Genomic DNA, 20,362 nt, shown 5'->3' with positions numbered 1-20,362 from the left:
AAATAAAAGCTACATACACATTTTCATCAGTTATTTTTGGAAAGGAAATGGGAAATAAATGCCGTTTTCAGTCTCTGCAGCGGTATCGTTTAATATCGGGAACCGGCAGCAAGTTAAAGAAATGCTACTGGAACTGGAAAAGCTAGATTGGTGCATCCCTAGAAGGCACAAACCTACACAGTGCCCACAGTAAAATGTTTTCAAGGTTATGAGATCCCATAATATCCCATAATAAAAACAAATCAAGACAGATCTGTTTAATGCCATACTGTGGAATATTTCAGGCAACACAATAACATCATGGAGAAGAGCAGGCACCAAGTAACCTTGCACAGCCAGGTAGATTCTTACGATATTTGTGAGTTCATAAACTGTGATAAGGCCCAACAGGTTGTTGGTGCACAAATCACAGAGAAGCACTGATTGTGATTGTGCTGAAGTCAAAGGCGAAGCTCTCAAGCAAACCAAAACAAACATGGTGATGCTGACAGACGTACTTCAGCTTGTTTTTGCGTAAATACAGACTATTTTGTTTGTTGAAAACATGCAGAAGTTAAGACCTTTGTGCATTTGTGGACAGGGAAGATGTCTGTGAGGTTCTCTCAAATGGATGTAATACAAGTTAGATTTTTTTGTCTTGTTCCCCTGTTGTGACGCTTCGACCAATCAGATTCAACTAATAATCATTACATCCTGTGCTTTCCAATCATTTTTAGCAAGAGCTATCCCAGAATGATAATGTGTAGAACTGAATTCAGAATGACACACATATTAATCTGGCATGAGTTAGGTTAGGTAAGAAGACTCTCAACCAGAAAAGTTACATAGTGTACCCTTAAAACAAAAGAATCAATAATTGCTGACTTTATGATTTGCCAATTCAAGTTACGCTTTTCATTTGAGATTAATCTTACAAATCTATTTTGGTGGCACCAATATTATTAAGACGTATTGTGCTTGTGTCTGCTAAATTGTTATAATCTATGACACCCGTGGATCATCATGTTATAATTTGGACATTTAAATCGCAACATTCAACTAAAATGACTGAGTAAAAAGTCCACTGACTTCCGCGTTAGAAAACTGTGGTGCCCAGCCTACGTCGCCTCAAACAACAAAGACTCGGCACCTCCGATAGCTGCAGATCACACTCGCGAGCAGTGCCAAATCCTGCGCGTATTACAAATTAACAAAATAATACTGGACACTGAAATAAGGAGAGCCATGGGCATATGCCAGTGGCGGAGAATATGGCAGCAATAAGGTATCTTAAAAATAAGCAATTAAAAACATTGCACAAATATGTTTAAATCACCTCAAATACAACTTTGAGGGTCAAAATGTTGAGGGGAAACAACCATAATATGGTTAAAAGTGCTGAAAAGTAAATTTTGCATAATAGGTCTGCTTTAAGTACAATTATGGCTACGTAACCTTTTCTCATCCCTCACTTGAGTTCACATCAACAAGCTGCACACACGCAATGTATCTCCATGTGTGGGGAGTGGGTCAGGGGTAAAGGGGGCAGAGGAATTTCACAACAAGTGGTGGTTTGAGTGGTTTCTGTAGCTTGCACACAAACCTCACTTCCTCCGGGACAACCAACAAAGAGTGGTAGACCAGGACTGTTCAAAGGAAGAAGAGATGTGTCACTGTGTCCAAAGAAATGGCTATGGTCACATTGACAAAAAAATGAGATATAATATTGTAGCTTGAATACTACTATGATTACTACAAATCAGCAGTGTTGAGTTTATATGCCTCAAACTTAAACAGTTGATTTTTAAGCAGGTAATGTGTTAGGGAGAAGTGTTACCTCAATATGTATCTGCTGCCTATTGACAGAATTGACTATATGACGATGGTGACCTACTTCTGGGGTAGACTGACAAATGTGACATCCAATTCGCTATTGTCCTCTCAGACTGCTACCAATCACTCACACACCTTATTAGGTAAGGTAGTAAAGTGTGTTGCCAAAGGACACAACAGAAGCATGCATCCAAGCCAGACTTTGCACAGATGACCTTTTGAGTTGGTGGACAAACACTGCAACAACTGACTCCCTGTTCCTTCAAGTCAAATATAGAACCAAAGAATTTCAAAAACCCCTAAGAGCCCTAGACACTTGAAGATTTTGCTTGCACTTTAACCTAAATGTTGATTCTGGTCTTCTTTTTGTCAACTTTATACATAAATACTTAAGGTGTGATTTCACAATGTAGCCAGTGGTTTATAGTGATGTGTAAATACATACCAGCCTCCTTACAAACAGCTGCCAGGTCTGCTCCCACATATCCATGGGCGCTCTCTGCCAGCCGGTTCAGCTCCTCCACTGAGGCGCTGTGAGGGACCGTGTGCAACAACTTCTGCAAAATGTCTGCTCTCTCCACTGCACTAGGAACCCCCACCTGAGCAGGGCATCAGAGTTAAAGGTTGCACATCCACTATCCTCTAAACTTCATAGGAACTGTTAGTTTGCTTGCATAATTTACTATATTTACATACTTCAGATGTTCATTTTATTGTCTATATTGGACAGTAGGTTTCTCATACTGTGTCACCAAGATGTAAGCAATACTCAAAAAATCTTTTGCAGATTTCATTTTATTTGTTTTGTACTTTTAGTTCCAACTATCCTTGTTCGAGATCAGGTATTCATTTATATTGAGTTATTATTGAGTCTTGGTTTTGATCTATAAACCTGGTTTCAACCCCGGTGAAACAATTATGCTATTATAATATAATAGAATAAAAACATGAGAATCACCACTTTAGAGCTTACCTCCAATTCTTTGTCAAAGCGCCCTGGTCGACGGAGAGCCGGGTCGAGGGCATGAGGTCGATTTGTGGCTCCAAGAACCAGCACCTGACCTGAGTGTCCCTCCTAAGGCACAGGAGAAATGCAGTCAAGAAATCACAAAGTAGGATATATTTATAGCTTTTCCACAATCATTTGTTGCGGCATGTATATACCAATGTGGTAACTCCATTGGTGGAGATATTTCCATTATAGCATACTGTTAGTAGAGATGATTAGATTATCGAAATAGAATACCATGAATGTTGTTTTGCAGATAAACAACTTTGAATTTAGAACCCATGCATTTTTTTTTTCAATAACACACATGTGACAGTGGGCACACTGAAAGTCTCTTTCTGTAATGTTTGTCGGTGCTGGCCTGCTCTTCTGTGCAGTGACATGACTACAGAAGTATTCTCTCTCTCTCCAGTCTATAATTACAGAGGAAGTGGGCTCTTATGGGCTCTGGCAAAGCAAACATCAGAATGACAGCTGAAATCTGCAACCTCATCACAGATGCTATGAAATTCAACACAGTACCTAAAGCTGGAACAAAGTACTAATTACAGTTGTTTTATTATCACTATGGACCAAAAACCACATTTCATTTCCTTATTTTCATGTTTTGGCCATGATTTGATAAAGCTAGTGTGGAATGTGTTAGCACAGTCTGGCAGCAAGATGGAACATATTTTTCTCAGATTTGAATTCCACAGGGATAATTGAAATATGCTAATAAATTACAGTTGTACAAAGAATGCTAAAGGGGAAATGCCAAGAACTAATCACTACTGCCAAGTTTGGAAAATACAAGAAATGCACTATTATTGGAAGACAAAAAACAAATGGTGTGTATGTCCTGTGATGACAACAAGCAGGTCATGGCAACCTGAAATCATCTTTTTCTCAGGCTCTGATTGGCTGTTATTGGAAGCCATGATTTTTGGCTGAGAGGTCTTGACAAGGCAAAGAAAAATGATGATACCCAAGGGACACAACATAAGCAGTTTGAAATGCATCCAGGAAGCAAAGATGGCTTCCTGTCTCATTGTCTGCTTTTTCAATACGAGTGATATTAGTCTGAAAACCAGCTCTGCCATTGCTAATACTACAGTGATTAATACTATCAGTAAGCTAATGTTGCATGCTTAATGAAAGTAAAAGAAACATTTATTTTTAATCCTGATGTCTCACTGATTAAGAAAACCAAATTTGAGAATGAAGAATGAAATGAGAATGAAATCAAGCTAAATGCAATGTTGAGAGGGGAAATCAGAAGGGGAAATAACTATAACATGGTTAAAAGCTCTAAAAAGTCAATTTTGCATAACAGCTCTGTTTTAAGGTATTCTATATGCACAGGTTCAACAATATATCATTCCAAAAATGGGTTATTCACACTTTCCTTCATATATTGCACTGTGTAATGTTCAATTACCGAACCAATGCCGTCCATCAGAGTGAGAAGAGAAGCCACCACACGTTTCTCCACTTCATTCTGTGCTCCCTCTCTCTTCGGACAGAGGGCGTCCAGTTCATCGATGAAGATTATGGCTGGCTGTCTGTATCAGAGAGAGGCAAAACTGTCACCAATTTAACTTCTAAACATCAAAGTACAACAAAGGATTCACTACAAAAACAGATGGGCAATAAAAAAAAAACACTTGACCATAAAAATATACTTCCCACACAAATTTCCATCTTGTTAAAATGACAGGTTTGACAGGTTAGGTCAATGACAGGTCAGGGCCAAATTTGAACTGAAACTCAAAAAAATCTGAATATTTACTTGCTCCGTTGTCAATTTAAATGCAAGCTGTTATTCTGAGGTACTGCTAAAACATAGTATTACAGCATGTGGTGTTAACTGCCTAATTTGCTAAAGTGGTCCTGTATTGACTTAGTGTGTCACAAAGAACACAAAGATGATGCAATTGCTGAGCAACACTGGAAGTCTTACCTTTGAGAAGCTTCACTAAAAATCTGCCGGAGCCTTGCTTCAGTCTCACCATAAAATCTGTAAATACACAAAACCATTTTATTAAAAATTTCAGGTTGTATTTTTTCCTTTTTTTCCATAAATGAGGAATAATTATATACACAATATACACAATGTGATCATGTAAATCTCTTGAATAGGTACAGAAGTTAGTATTAATAATTAATAATACCATGTAGTCACCAGAACAGTCCTAAGAAATATCCAAAATGAAAATCTACAATAGTGGGGCCTGATCATTTATATTAGAGTCACACTTTTAAGGACTGCATAATACTTTGAAATATGAAACCCAAAAGACACTGATGAGGGGGCAGTAAATACATTTTAAGAAATTAATATTTATTTTTTTATCTTACTTGCTCATAATCTCTGGTCCGTTTATCACAGTCATATGAGCTCCCACTTCATTGGCTATAGCTCGACCAATCATGGTTTTCCCTGTTCCTGGGGGCCCGTAGAGCAGAACTCCTCGTGAGGGTGGGATACCTACAATAACAGGAGTAGGTTTTAAAAGTAACCCTAACATGCATACATTTTTGGATAGAAAGTCACCTACCATAATTTGTGAACAGCTCTGGATTTTTCAATGGAAGTTCAATTGTTTCTCTGATGACATCTAATTGGTTACTGAGCCCACCAATCATGCTATAACTAACTCTTGTGCTTTTGGATTGTTCCTCTGTATCGTTCTGAGCTGCCCTGTCTTTGAAACTCACTTTAGTGGAGCATGATAGGAAGTAAAAAGTGTCAGTACTCAAAACACCACCAGGGGGAGCTGTAGGAAACGTTTCAGCTGGATCTATGTTCAACAGAGTCTCTTGTGGATCTGCAAGTGCGTTCTGGGAGTTGTAGGAGGGTGTATGAGGTGGTGGGGAGGATAGAGAAGGGAGGGGTGCAGTCCGACAAGGGGTGCTAGCTGTGGGGCAGGTATCTCCGCTCGAGCTGGGTGTGTGTGGTTCACTGTCGTCTACATTGAGTAAACTCATTTGAAGGGACAGGTCAGCAGAAGTGCAGTCCAGCATTGGGAGGTCTGCAGAGGACTGGTCAGCCTCAGTCTCCTGTCCCAGAGGAGGAGAGGGTCTCTGGAGGGTCACTCCGTCCTCTCCCCGGATGCTCTCCACACGCAGACTACACGAGCGGCCAAAGTAACTCAGAGAAACAATGTTACCAGGGAGAATGATGTTTCCTTCTGGAGAAGACAAAACAGCAATTTATGTCCCTATTACATTTGTTTATGTACTATTTTTACACAGTATACTTGTTGGCAAGCTATACTTCAACAATTAACTTTTTTTTCAGATGCTTTGGTTCATTTATTATGTTTACTCAAATAAATGTATATTATAATACAAAATAATGGTAGTGTTTTGTGCTACAGATATAAAACAGATAAAACAAAATGTGTAAATTAAAAAGGACAATCAGGACTCAATTTTTCACAAATATGTTTGATGAAAGGGGTAACTTACCTAAAGATCGTAGGAAAAAGTTTTTAAATTCATCTGTGTCAAGTTTGTCGTCCTTTGACCTAAAATGAGTTTTTGAGAAATGCTTTAGTGACAGTGCATGCAGTTGCACGTTTATGTCAGCAGATGGAAGTCTTTAACAAGAAAACAAAATCTAAAGTTCTCTCAGAACTCACAACTGGTACAGTAGCAAAGATGGGTAGCCAAAAGTATGAGTAACGTCACTTCAAAGTAACTCTTACTCGAGAGAGTAAAATATTTGAATTTAGAGTTGTTATTATTATATCTTTCAAATTACATTAAGTAATCTGCAAATTGTCAACATAAAAGTTTTCTCACTTGTAGACTTACTCACAACGGGAAGAGTAGCCCAAACATTTACTTGTGTAAGAATACGGTTGCTTCAAACTAAATATTGCTCAAGTAGGAGCAAAAGTATGGTCTCCAAAAACTACTCAGAGAAATATGATTTATTAAAAAAGTTACTCAATGTAAATGTAACTGTCTAAACATAACTACCCACCTTTGTGCAGAAGCATGACACAAACAATTTCCACACATTTTTGCATAACTTTAGCAAAAAATAAGGAAAATAAAAAGGAATAAGACTAAAACAGGCCAATGATCATAAATGCCCAGGGTATGATTGTTGTGTAGTGTACCTGGTGGAGAGAAGCACCTCTGTGGTCTGAAGCACTGGTCCAGTGACAGGCTGCACCATCACCTCCTCTCCCTGCTTGACCCTTAGGTTACTCAGAGCACACTTCTGCAGCCCCACCTTTCCACCAGGGAACGAGGCAACAGGCCAGCCCAAACACACCTGATGGACATGAAATTAGGGTGGGAGAAAATATCTAATTGCAATTTTTGTGACAAGCACTGAGTTTGCAAATAGATTTGTGATTTATACTATTAGTAATAGGATCCTGTTCAAACTAATATAAAACTCTAATTTCAGAGCATGCTTGTACAGATCTAAGCTATAGGGTTAGCAGTTTTTATGCAGAATGAGATATTTTTTGGTTTGTGGAGAAAATTTTGGTAATGCTAATTGTGTCAAATTGTGATTTTTATTTTATTGCTTACAGCCCAATAATAAATAGATCTAGAGTTGATCTACAAGAAAGTCATCATAACAACAAGTACAATGTGTGCTTACATCTTGTCCAACAGAGCTCGTCAATAGAACAGGTCTTCCAATACACACTTTAGCAGCTTTCATCGAGTTGAGACCCATTTGGGCGAGCCATGATCTGCAGCTTTTAGGTGTTTTGTCATCGGCTGTGAGGGAAAATGACACACAAAAATAATATCACAATTCTTCAGTGAAATAAAAATGAGATATGCTGTTCACTTTTGCACAATAATACCAAAGCATTTTCCTAGTTTGTGAATTTTGTTCACTTACACTGGCAATTAAACTTGTTTTCAGTTTTTTGTTCAAATGTTCATCCACGTTTTTAAATAGAGTGAGAATAACATGTATTATTACAACAAATTTCAACTAAATTACAATTTAGTTTCAGAATTATACTGATGTACAACAAACTATTTGCAGAAACAAGCAGACTGGAGTCATGAGGATCTTCAGTAAGACCAAAAAGGTTGAAGGATGCAAAGAAAGTATTCCTAAATAATTACATACATTTACTGTTCAATAGTTTTTTTAGACAGCTTGAGCACATCATGGACCACTTAGCATCAGTGAGGGAAAGCAGAGAAACAATGCGTTCATTGTATCTTTGTGAAAACGATACACATCATGTACAACTCCAAAATATAGAACAAATGTTTTTGTTTTTTAGTTTTTTTTATTTTGTTTTGACGAGACACTGACAAAACATTTCCCAAACATTTACCTTTTTCAATGAAGTCGATGACAGTGAATAAGTTGCTATTTTTCGAGCTTTGACCTGAAGAATCATGTAAAGCCTCCTCCTTTAGCCCCAGTGAACTGTCCCCCTCACTAGTTCTTTTGGATTTACTTTTATTTTTCTTTGTAGACATTTTAAAACTAGAAATCCTCTCCACGTGAAAGCGCAAACATGTGTAAACTTCCGGGTTGGCGCGTGAGCCCGCCCTAATTTACCGTAAATATTATAAAAGAGCATTGGAAATGTTGTTAATTAAAAACAAATGCAAGTTATATGTGTAGCTGAAGTAAATACACGAAGTCAAAGGTTTACTTACAATGATATGTACAGCAATGTATGTCAAATACGCCATAGTTTTAAGATATTGCTAGTTTGTGCAGATTCATTGTGCGCATTAAACCTTTACATACGGTAGTTATGAAACTTTCAGGGCGGATCTTTGCCTGCTAGCTGTTATGTGCTGTTATTGTTGTACATTAGACAGCATTACTGTTAAAACGATACTTCTGTGTATAGATGCAATATGTCTGCCTTAGTAAGGACCTTTAGATTTGTAACCTTGTTCAGGAGGACGTTTAGAGGTGGAGCAGCCTGTCCTACACGCAAATCTGTCCGTGCAGTTTCATGTTCGGTGACCTGTTTACAGCAGCAGAAGGCGGAGGGATCCAGCGGGCTCGTGGGCAAAGTGGACCGGTTCGGAGGGGTGACAGTCGACCTGGGTGACAGCAGTGTAGCAGAGGACATAAGCGAGAATGCATTTAGTAGATTACTCCACGGTATGTGTTTTTAAAAGGCCTGATCAAAAAGTGAAGTTTCCCCTTAGGAGATACAACTTTGTGGACAAAACAGGTGCCTGGTGCTGGGCATGTCCTTGCCTAAACATGCAAATCACAGATACCCATAGTTCCCTGTCCCAAGTCCAAACCTTTTTGTGCCCCTCTTAAAGTATCCAACATTTAGCTTTGGCTGTCATAAAACAAAAGGCATGCTTGGAATAAACATAATCCATTCCATCCACATCCCTTTCATTAGGCCCATAAAAATGTGACAAAGAAATTATTAACAACATTTATTATCCATATAGTTTAATATAAATGATTTGCTTCTTTCTTTTTCTTTTCTTTCTGTAATTAAAGTTGCACTGTGTAACTTTTCTACACAAGCTTGTTTCCATAGAGATGTTATTGCTCATCTATCAATGTAACATTTCATGCTGTCACCTCTCCACAGATCTGATTTGTAACTTGGCCTTTGAGCATTCCTGGCTTGTCTTCATAGAAATAAATACATTTATGTCATAACCGTGGAACATTCCAGACAAAACAATAACATTGTTGGTGACTGAGACAAACTCTACAGAAAAGTTACATAGTGCATTCTTTTTTTTTTTTTTTTTAATTACACCCTAATCATTTAGACAACATGTTAACATTGCGCTTCTTTTCTCCAGACTCGTTGGTGCAATGGAGAGCAGAGGATAAAGTGGCTGTGTGGCTCAGGATCCCCATCTCTCTGAGCAGATGTGCGGCTGCTGCCTCCACACAGGGCTTCACCTTCCATCACGCCAAAGCCCACCACACCGTCATGGCCCTGTGGCTCCAGGAGGGCGAGAGCCGATTGCCCGGGTTCGCCACTCATCAAGTAGGAGTAGCAGGTACAGAGCTCTAATACACATTAATTAACACGCATCTAATGTGTGAAGTATGGCTTGGTGATATTACAAAAAAGATATTGACCAATTCTTATTAAGAACAAATAGTAATAAGCAACGCAGACTTTAAATCATTGCTGTTTAACACAAAAATGTCTTCCTCTGATCTCTGCTCCAAACCACATGCTTTTACTGATGGATCGTAATAATAAAGTATTCCGTGTTCACTTTTATACTTTACACGTTGATATCTCTGGTTTTACTGAATAATATATTAGGAAAATATAAAAGTCTTGATGATTTCACTGCAGACAGTATTGTGCCTCAATGTGACGTAATGTGTCTGATCATCCACCAGAGGGCAGAGTGCAGTTTCTTGTTATCAACTATGATCCAATCGGATCATGTCAGAACATGTCCATTGTCCACAGCATCATGAAGTGAGCATGATGAAATTCATTGTAATAACTAGTGATGGGACTTTTGGCTCTTTTAGGGGATCAGAATCTTTTGGATCAATTCATTTTCAAAGAGCCATTCAAAAAACTGGCTTTTTCAATATTTATTTATGACAGAAGCCAATGTGTGACTCGTTTGCGAACATTACATCATCACTATGTAACATTTCTGGTGAAGATGTTATTGCTTTGGTATGTTCCAAATGTATGACATCAAACATATGTTTCGCATGTATTCATTCATTGGTGCTATATTGTTAAAAATATTGTCATAGATAAGTTAAATGCTATACTGTGGAACATTCCAGGCAGCATACCAATTACATATCCATGGAGACAATCAGGCGGCAGACCCCTACAAGAAAAGTTACACTGTGCACCTTCAAAAACAAGACTGAATCAGGGCCAAAGAAAAACATGAAATTAGTCACTGTCAAATTAGCATTGTTTTATATATATATATATATATATATATATATATATATATATATATATATATATATATATATATATATATATATATATATATTTGTATCTTGCTAAATAATATTGATGTAGCCAGTGAAGACAGCTTGAAGCCAAGCCACTGCTCCTGATTACTCCTGAAGTCATTAAGTTAGTAAGGCTCTTGCACATTTTCAACGAGCATTTAGTTTCCTTAACCAACACTATATTTAATGATAGACTCCATCATCGGTGAAGAGCCATATGGCACAGAAGCAGCATTACATCAGTTTCCTCTCACTGGTCCAACTTAGTGTCCGTCTTTAACATGATCTACACCACTGTCCACATCTGGGACATCCATTTGTGTCCTTCCTTAGTCAGTACCTGAAAGTCGCTCCAAGGGAAGAGGAGTTGGAGAGATGATAGCCTGTGGTCACCAAAACTAACCAACTAGCAAGGAATGTGGGCAGAGAGAAAGTATAACTGTTAAAATTCCTACAATGGAAAAACTGTAATTTGGGACCAGTTAAATAAGTCGGAAGTCATTTAAATAATTCACAATTCAAATTAATACTTTTAGTAACATAATTTTACCAAGATTTTCAATAGCATAAAAACAACATTTCTATTCAACCAAATGAGCTCCCAGTGAGGCACATCGTCAAGAAAAACCCCATTGGCTAGGTTTAATGCAAACTGGTGTTGTCACAATACTAAAATTTCAAAGTCGATTTCGATACTAATGAATAGACTTCATATAACAGAGCCAGTGCTGTGGGGCTCTGGAGCACCACCTCTCTCACAAGATGTCTATTTATCAATGTTTATCTGCACAACTGGTCCCAAACTAGATATAATTTCACAGCTTTTCCACATTACCAAGATTTCTGCAATCTATACAAACAAACAAGCTCACTATTTTGGAGAGAGACTTTCTATATAAATGTCTGGTAGGTCGATAAGTTGTTGTTAAGTTGAATTCTGAACAGCAATGAATAGATTTGATACTCAATACCAATTCTGGATGCCACAATGACAATAAAAAATATATTTATTTAGACAATAGAATGTCATTTTCAGCATTAAATCATAGTAATTTATGTTACCCTGTGTAATCCCTCAGTTGCCCAGGTAGGTTCCATAGCGGTCCATGGGCCTAGTGGTCTATGTGGTCTTGTACTTGTTTTGATACAGCTCATATAGTTGTTCTGTTACAGCTCAAGATCATTCAAAAGCTATTCAGGGAAGGTTTCTTTCTGTCCTGTGAATGGGACTTTTTTTTAGTATCGATACCTGCTCAAATGAGTATCTAGTTTCAATACTAGTTTTACTGTTGATTATCTGATATTCAGTTCTTTTGACAACCATAATGCACACAAAAATCTGATTATTTTAAGTCGTCAGATTATTAAAATGTGATGCATCCAGCAGTATCTGATGTGAGGAACCATGATAAGATGTTGCGGTCATTTTATTAACTGGACAAACTTGAGAAATCTGATAATCACATTTTGGGTTTGCATGTAACCACAGTCACTGATAGAAATGACTGTGGGACCAAATGCGGAACATGCTATGTGTTAAATGACTCTCATGATACACTATGTCCATATAATTGTTCACTTTTTAAATGGCAAAGGAATTCAGGAATTCAAACCATTGCTGATTAACTTGGGTGGTTAATATGGTTAATATTTATCCTCTAACTTTTCCAGGTGCAGTTGTTGACAAGTCCAATGGAAAGGTTCTGGTTGTTCAAGACCGAAATAAGGTAAGCTATGTATGATGCTGAGAATGCATTTTTTCTATTTTTGATGAAATTTTACATCTGCAATTAGAACTAAAACGGGACTGAACACCTAAACTCCTCCCACAACCACATTTCAAATAGAGATGCTAAACTGGGGAGTACCCGCAGGACTAAAAAAAGAGTGAGGGGGAGAAGGAATGGGGTCTGGGATATAAGGAGCAGTGTGATTGGTCGAATAGGTTTCCACACTTCAAATTCCACCCCTGCAGCCATGTGTTTGTAATCAGGGCAGTCATGCGTGATGTCACATAGTACATGAAATTGCAGTGCCCACTGGAGGCAGCACACACTCTGTTTTTGACCAGAAAGTTGCAAATATACCTAGTTTGCACTAAAGTTGCCAAAAAGACTAGGACAAGCCAATACTATATATTCAGCTCAGTAGCCAAAAAACAGATTTAATGTTTTTTCCCATTTTAAACAAAGTGAGTCGAGTTTGTTAATTTGCTAAGTGTTTACATATTTGTTGCGTCTGCTCCACTGAAGGAGAGCATGTCGCCATCAGTAAACAGTGTGTTGACCTGTTCGGGCTGAGAGCAGCCCCTGAACAGCCCCTGCAGTGTGCTTCATATAACAGAGCCAGTGCTGTGGGGCTCTGGAGCACCACCCCTCTCACAACAAGTCTATTTATCAGTGTTTATCTGCGCAGCTGGTCCCAAACTAGATATAATTTCACAGCTTTTCCACATCACCAAGCCTCCTGCATGCTATACAAACAAGCAAGCTCAATATTTTGGAGAGACTTTCTATGTAAATGTCTGGTTAGTCAATTAGTTGTTGATGACCAACAATGCAAGATTTGTCCCAGACAGTTAAGTTGAATTCTGAACAGTAAATATTCTTTAAAGGGCCTATACCAGATGTATTCCGCATGTATTTAAGCAGAATTAGTCCAATGCAGATAGACTATATAAGCAATTCTTGAGGTCAAAATACGTCTACTGTGTACTGTCTGCATCCAGTAAGAAACGGTATGATAGTCTGATAATCGGGAAATGGTTGTTAGCGTGTTAGTTGTTATTTGCTAGTCTCGAAATTAGTGAAAGGCAGGGAAGAGGGATGTAGTTAGTGGCTAGGAAGTGTCTATTATCTGCAGGTAATGTGTGTCAAAGTGGTGTAAGAAGAGAGCCCGAGTTGTAATTACTCTACTACAGTATATACAATTCGGGATGTTGGGAGTAATGACAAACAATTAATTTTCTTATGCCCATTTATTCAGGAATATAAATACACATTTTTAAGTATAGTAGTGCATTTTTTAAACTTCAAAAATACAATAAAATGTTACATGACATCTTTCATCGTAATAAACCCAGCATTCGACATTTGTAAAAAGCTACAAAAATAAAGTTTATACAGCACTGGTATAATTTAATCAGCAGCGTTGTTCAATATGACCAAAGTGAAGTGTAAGCCACACAAAAAACACAAGTGTGAAATTCATAAGGCACATATGCAAGATTAAATAAAACACATCTTTACTGGTACTTCTATTTAAAAGCATTATATGAAAAATATGGATATATAGCATTCCTCTTTGTCTAAGCTGTGTTTTTCACTGTTTTTCAGACAAAGAATGCATGGAAGTTCCCTGGAGGTCTGTCTGATCCCGGGGAGAATATTGGTGAGCACAAGTGACTCAAATGCTTTAATAGATTACCTCTAATCCAGGGGTGTCCAAACCTTCACCGAGAGCCCCATATTGAAATATTTTTGAAACATATGGGTTACAGACCGGTGGCATTCACATTGGTGCATTTTACACAGCTATGACAGAGCCACCGTATCTTTAATAGGGCTTGGAACTGTAATTTTAGGTTAGTATCACAATGCAATGTGATGCTATTGAGGTAACAGTGGTAGAATGACTTAAATTGTAGTAGAAGTAGTCTACAATCATTTGGGCCAATTCAGCATGGGGACTGAGGGCCAACAAAAATTGGTCTGATCGCTTGGACACCCTTGTTCTAATCTAAAACTCTACATTCATAAAGTAGGACTTGTCCTAAAGCAGCATGTTTCTTATATACACATACGTTGTGTCTTGTTCCCAGGTGCCACAGCAGTGCGCGAGGTGTTGGAGGAGACGGGAGTGCACTCAGAGTTCAGGTCTCTGCTCAGTATTCGACAGCAGCACAACCATCCCGGGGCCTTTGGCATGTCCGACATGTACCTGATCTGCCGCCTCAGCCCCCTGTCCTACCACATCGACTTCTGCCCTCAGGAGTGTCTGCGTTGTGAGTGGCTCCCCCTGGAGGAGCTAGCCCAGACCACAGACACCACCCCCATCACCTCCAGAGTGGCCCGTCTGCTGCTGTACGGCTTGAAGCATGGATTCAACCACATCGACCTCACTATGGAGGAGATGCCCGCCGTGTACTCGGGCATGTTCTACCAGCTGTACCACCGGCCGCTACCCAAGAAGAAGGCCTAGATGTCTCTGTTAACAGTTATGCCACATGCTGTTACAGTTATTTAAGCGCTGATACGTTTTTAAACAGCTGCATACAGAGCGAAGGGAATTCAGTACAGGTCACAACAAAGAAAATGCAGTCCATCCTATGGGTCAATTTTAGATTTTGTTTTTATTACTATACACCCTTAAAATATAGTAGATTTAGGAACTGGTTTTAGGCAGGTAACCAAGCATCTTACTGTCAGCATGATTTGAAACATGTAGAATTTTAGAGATTTTAATTTAGGTTGTCGTGTATAACACACACATACACAAAATCACCCGTTTATCCTTGCCTACTAAACATTGTCAAATTTCATGTTTAAATCCATAATATGGTCTTCATATTTTCAGTCTAGTTTAGGTCCTGTTGATTTTTCTCTATAGGAGTAAATGGAGACTGACATTCGTGCACACAGCATCATAAATCACAAAATGCAGACTGCAGTTTCAGTGTTGAAGCCTAGAGGGTAACTCCAACAGTAATGTCCTGGTTTGACTGGGAAGCAGCCAGACATGTTCCACAAACAGCATGAGGGGAAGCATCACAGTTGCCGTTGGCGACGCTGATGGAACATTAGTGCGCATTGCCATAACATGATTGGTGATTCTTTCCTAATCATATCGCAGATTAGCTCTTGGCTGACATGGGGAGAAAGAGGATGGCCTTCTGACCGGGGCTGGTCTTGTTTCCAGATTTGTGATGTCCAGACCTCTTGAGGGCCACATACATGTGTGGGTACTTCTTTGAGCTGTACGTGTTGTAGTTGTTACTCTCCAGGCGCTCTAAGAAGTAACACTCCTCTGTGGCACGCCTCTGTAGACAAGAATTATTATTAACTGAAAATGCAATAAACATTGTCTTCTCAGGACAACAACAACTTCAGTAATGCTGCTGCGATGTATACTGAGCTATAGGATTTGAACTAGACTTGGGTCTTCAGTATATCTAATTTAAATGTATTTAATAAATGACTGTAGATAAAACATGCATTTTTAATAGTCAGTGTTCAGTGACACAGTCACATAATGGACCAAACAGTATGCTGCTAAGGACAATCCACACACAAAAACAAACTCCTGCACATCTGGACAGAGTTCTCACTGGGTGTAACTCCCATACACCCCACACTAGACACTTGTTTGTGTTTTTGGTGGAGGTATGGGGCAATGGCCTTGCAACTATCATCAATGAAACTTTTTTTGCAATACATTTGCTGTTCATATGCTCATTAAAGAAGGTTACGCTATAGTTCCCTGCTGTGTAGTGCAACATCTTAAATGTTGTAATAATTTCCTCCAGAGGAGCAGTAGCACTGTGGAGTGATCCTGGGTGGCTGCTCACAGCTGCAGCCTCTCATTTAGAGGAAATGCTTCTGGCTCATTATATGGACTGTGGACAAGCCATGACAACCTCTAAACCACATCAGTGCCTTCTTCACACAAGTTCTCAGCTGCAACAGGCTGCTGGAGGAGGATACAGTAGGTGAGGCACAAGTAACTGTGTTACAATTAACTTGGGTTTGTCAGTCTGTGTTAATGTTGTTGTGTTGCAAGAGGCTGCAAATGTCTTGACCTAAATTTGGACTAGGAGTATTTAAAATGTTATAAGGGTACTTAAAGTCCCATGGCATAACTTTGAGCTAAAAAACTAGACTAAAATAAAAGCATAGTTTTTCATTTTTTATTTATTGCACTGAAAAACATACTGTATGAGTATTGTGAGCACGCTTGAAACTCCAGCTTGTTTCCATTGAAATGTTGTTCCTCTGGCTATAATATTCCACTGAATGGCATAAAACCTATCTCCATGGAGAATGTTGAAGTATTTATTTAATTTTCTGTTTCCATGGAATCACACAGGTGATATACCACCTCCAGAAAGTTAAATAGTATTGCTTGAAGTTTCATTGAAGGCAAAACTGAAACAATGTACTAGTGTGACTCACCACTCCAAACAAACGTCCATCTCTGTTCATGGCCAAATAGCGGTTAGCATACAGCCCCTTGATGACCACCTCCCCCACTGAGGTCGCCTGCAGCTGAAGCTTTACTGTAAAAGAATAAAAAGCTTATGTATCGTGTACTCCACTAAACTGCCCCATCTTCTACAAAAATGCACTTTTTAAGTGAACTACTTAAACAAGAATGAAGGAGTTCAACAGGAAATTGGATACTGGTGACAGCTTGTGCAAACTAGCTTTAAGACCTTTTAAATGTTAAGTGACAAACAACGGGGAAGACATTTTGGCAGTGTCCATAAGCCAATGTGAGACAAAACTATTATGGTGTCCACATTGAATGTAACAATATCTGCTTGGAATAGATTTTGGTATGCCTCACTCAGTTGCCAAGATCAACAGCCATCACCCAAAGAATGGGAGTCTTTCAAAAGCATGGATAATAGATTCTTAAACCCAAGTTACTATCATCTTTTCTTTTCTATCTGGGCTAGAAAGGTAATTTCTTTGGATAACAAAAACATAGGCCTAATGCAATTGATAATAATATAGCCATGTTGCTAGCCAACATGGATACAGAAAGCATAAGAAACTAAAGGTAGCAGAAAAAACACCCAAGACACTTAATATTTAGAATTTAACCTTAGTATTCAAAAACAAAATATATTGCAGCTAGCATAATATGTGTGCATCTTAGGAAAGGAAAATGACAGCAGGCTTCCATGGAGTGCAAGTAGAAATGTGGGCTAGCCTGGATTTGTTGACATTGGGAGAATAACTAATAATAGTTTGGGACTCTGTTTGCTAGTAGGATGAGTGTGCATGATTTGCATATTGATGCAACTTATCATTTTAGACTCAACATGTGTCTCCAAAGAGAAAGTTAGGTTTTGTGTAGGCTTTAGGTCAGATCCACAAACTTTTGACAGTAACAAAGATTACACTAGATTTATATATACGAAAATCTTTGGGCTGTATACACACGTCATGAATATTTTGTATGTTTGTATGTTTATATGTTTGTAGGTAGGTAGATGGGTTAGATAGATAGATTTTTTTTTAAGTTTAATACCAATTATTTCTTCATTGTAACAGTCCCCATCACTATAATATAGTGAGGCATCTGTTCAATCCCTAATGGAGTTATTTTTGTATTCTGCAGTGGAAATTACATTCTGTAAACAATTGCTATCATTCAAGTTGTGATTTTCTTTTTTTTTTCATTAATCATTTGGCCATAGTTTACAAGAGGCTTATAAGTAGATATCATCATTTACAGAATTACCTGCACTGGGTCTACCCTGCAGTCACACTAATAAAGAAGAAGCAACAGTTTCGATAGGATGATTGGGATGAGCCCACATGATGCTACAGTGTGTTCAGATCATGTGCATCTGTGTGCACTTAGCTGGGGCCTGGATCATTCATGGTTCACTTCAAAGAGGACTGCTCCATTCAAACATGTGCGACTGGTGTATTCCGTGCTGCAGTCTCACAGATAATGTCAATAATAGGAAAATGCTCCTTAAGCTTTCCTTGTGAAGATGCTGTGTGGTCCAGTTATGTTGTTGATTTATTTAGTATGGACTGCCCTTTAAACCTACTAGACATAAGTACAATAATGTGGTCACTATTTGCTAAATCCTGTTTTTGTTATGGTGTAAGTGGTGTTAAAGCATAATTATCACTCAAACTTTGGTTTACAGCTTATAATTTCAATCGCTTGATCATACTGTGCAATGGCTATTACTGTAATTACTATGAGCTCTGCTTCCTAGGCATTAGAAACACATGTGGTCCGATGTTGGCAGCTTTTTCTCCACTTTTAACAAAGGATCCATTGAAGAAGCTCAAGCTAGGTCGTACAGCCTTGATGTTAACTATTATTATGAAATAGTTTAATGATTAATACCAATTTCATTTAGGTGACTCATTGGGAATTTCTCAACTTATACAAAACCAGAGAATTCAACAAGGTGAAGATCTTAAGACTAGCTGTAATACATGTGTTTAGAGTTTAAAAATAGCTGCTTACTACAGGCACTTGGATTAGTGGCTAATTTAAGGACACCTGCTTGGATGTCAGTATCCTGAGCACACACGTTTGTTTCCTTGAATAGAATTTCAGACCAACCTAATAAATGCTTGTGGTCCAGAGTCCAGATGCAACATAACATGCATATTCCCAAGTTGATGGTGTATGGTATGTGCTATTTTAATATTTTAACAACCATTAACAAGCTATTTTGGTCTAGTGTCACTTGATTAGTTGAAGAAAATTGTGGTGACTGAGACATTTTCTTGAGAGATGCAATTGTTTTTACAATGTGTTGATTGTGTTGGCTGTTACCTTGACCAGGTCCCTCTTGTAAAAGATATTCTGAATCTCGATGGGACTTCCTGGTTTAATAAAGGTTAAATAAAAAGAAAATATATATCTGTCTCCATCTAAGTGAATACATTGGCTACTTGCTTTTTTGAGTGGCATATTATAGCCTGAAAATCTATTTTATTAAATTCATAAACGAAAGAGGTGAAATCTATGACATATCATTGACATCATGAAATTTATATCATCGTTATTTACAAACCCTGAGTTAGAGCTTCAATCCTACATTAAAGCAACAGCAATTCATCTCTCATTCAAATTCTTTCATATTCCAATTTCTCTGGCATTTGTCTTGAATTGTTGCTACTTTTTCCTGAAACCTAGACACATGCTCCCAAACAGTTGTGTAAGTGTCTGGAAAATCCACATCTTTTCCTTCTACTACTTCCTTCTACTTTTACTTTCCTATTGCTTACTAAAGAGGCCACAGAAAGCAGCATTGTGTGGCCTGTGCTTGCGAATGGCACTTACTATGAGGATCGCTCTTCTCCCGTATCCCATCCACGATTCCATCCGACCTTATCCTCAGAAAGTATCCCCCGTTCTTGCAGTACAATCTTTTGGGGTCCTTGAAAGTCCCTGGAGTTAGACCACCGGCACCGCCATCTTCGGTGGAAGGGGGCAGGGTTGTGATTTCACCAGTAGCCATCTCCTCCGGTTACCTCTTCTTGCTGCTTCTTCTGCTACTTGCTTTTTGGGACCACCAGCCCTCCCCCCTACTTTTCCTCCCACTCCCCTCCTCCACTAACTCCTTAACCTCCTGGGGTCAGTTTGTTTGTAACCCCCTCCCAAAAAGTGCCCCTTGACGTCCAGTAATTTCAACCTAAAAATAGCAAAGCAGAGTAGCAGCATAGGTAGAGTTGTTTCAAGGAGGCATTGCATGAGTTCCCTTATACTCCTGCTTGCAATAGTGGAGTGGTTAAATCAAGGCAGCTGGCTTAGATCTGAAGGGAGGCTTTCCCTGTTAGGGCCTCTAGTTCGCATGCGCCCTAGCAGCGGAGTGGTAACACACACGCCCACTTATGCTTAAAGATTTAACTGACCGA

General features: G+C 38.6%; 3 protein-coding genes across 4 annotated transcripts in view; 1 reads left to right on the top strand and 2 right to left on the bottom strand.

The window, feature by feature from the left end:
* spata5 (spermatogenesis associated 5) overlaps positions 1-8,332 on the bottom strand; it is a 137,577-nt gene extending 129,245 nt beyond the window's left edge. The window contains exons 1-10 of one of the 2 annotated variants that reach the window (XM_033973936.2): positions 8,131-8,332; positions 7,431-7,552; positions 6,934-7,091; positions 6,275-6,333; positions 5,362-5,994; positions 5,162-5,291; positions 4,764-4,820; positions 4,242-4,365; positions 2,786-2,887; positions 2,258-2,411 (exon numbers count right to left, since the gene is read on the bottom strand). In XM_033973936.2, the coding sequence (XP_033829827.1) occupies positions 2,258-2,411; positions 2,786-2,887; positions 4,242-4,365; positions 4,764-4,820; positions 5,162-5,291; positions 5,362-5,994; positions 6,275-6,333; positions 6,934-7,091; positions 7,431-7,552; positions 8,131-8,278 (1,687 nt within the window). In that variant the 5' untranslated portion in view covers positions 8,279-8,332. The remainder of the gene's footprint in view (positions 1-2,257; positions 2,412-2,785; positions 2,888-4,241; positions 4,366-4,763; positions 4,821-5,161; positions 5,292-5,361; positions 5,995-6,274; positions 6,334-6,933; positions 7,092-7,430; positions 7,553-8,130) is intronic. The other variant, XM_055224613.1, reaches the window with a different exon arrangement.
* Positions 8,333-8,585: 253 nt separating this feature from the next.
* Positions 8,586-14,945, top strand: nudt6 (nudix (nucleoside diphosphate linked moiety X)-type motif 6). The gene is made up of 5 exons (XM_033973938.2): positions 8,586-8,921; positions 9,596-9,799; positions 12,417-12,472; positions 14,081-14,135; positions 14,566-14,945. Exons 1-5 carry the CDS (start codon positions 8,669-8,671, stop codon positions 14,943-14,945), a joined length of 948 nt encoding a protein of 315 aa, XP_033829829.1. The 5' UTR covers positions 8,586-8,668.
* Positions 14,946-15,597: 652 nt separating this feature from the next.
* On the bottom strand, positions 15,598-20,362 carry fgf2 (fibroblast growth factor 2). The gene is made up of 3 exons (XM_033973939.2): positions 19,788-20,362; positions 16,916-17,019; positions 15,598-15,783 (listed from the first exon to the last, which is right to left on the bottom strand). Exons 1-3 carry the CDS (start codon positions 19,963-19,965, stop codon positions 15,598-15,600), a joined length of 468 nt encoding a protein of 155 aa, XP_033829830.1. The 5' UTR covers positions 19,966-20,362.

This window comes from Periophthalmus magnuspinnatus, chromosome 10, assembly GCF_009829125.3.
Source record: "Periophthalmus magnuspinnatus isolate fPerMag1 chromosome 10, fPerMag1.2.pri, whole genome shotgun sequence".
NCBI classification, from domain to species: domain Eukaryota; kingdom Metazoa; phylum Chordata; class Actinopteri; order Gobiiformes; family Gobiidae; genus Periophthalmus; species Periophthalmus magnuspinnatus.
This window is presented reverse-complemented; position numbering and strand designations above follow the sequence as displayed.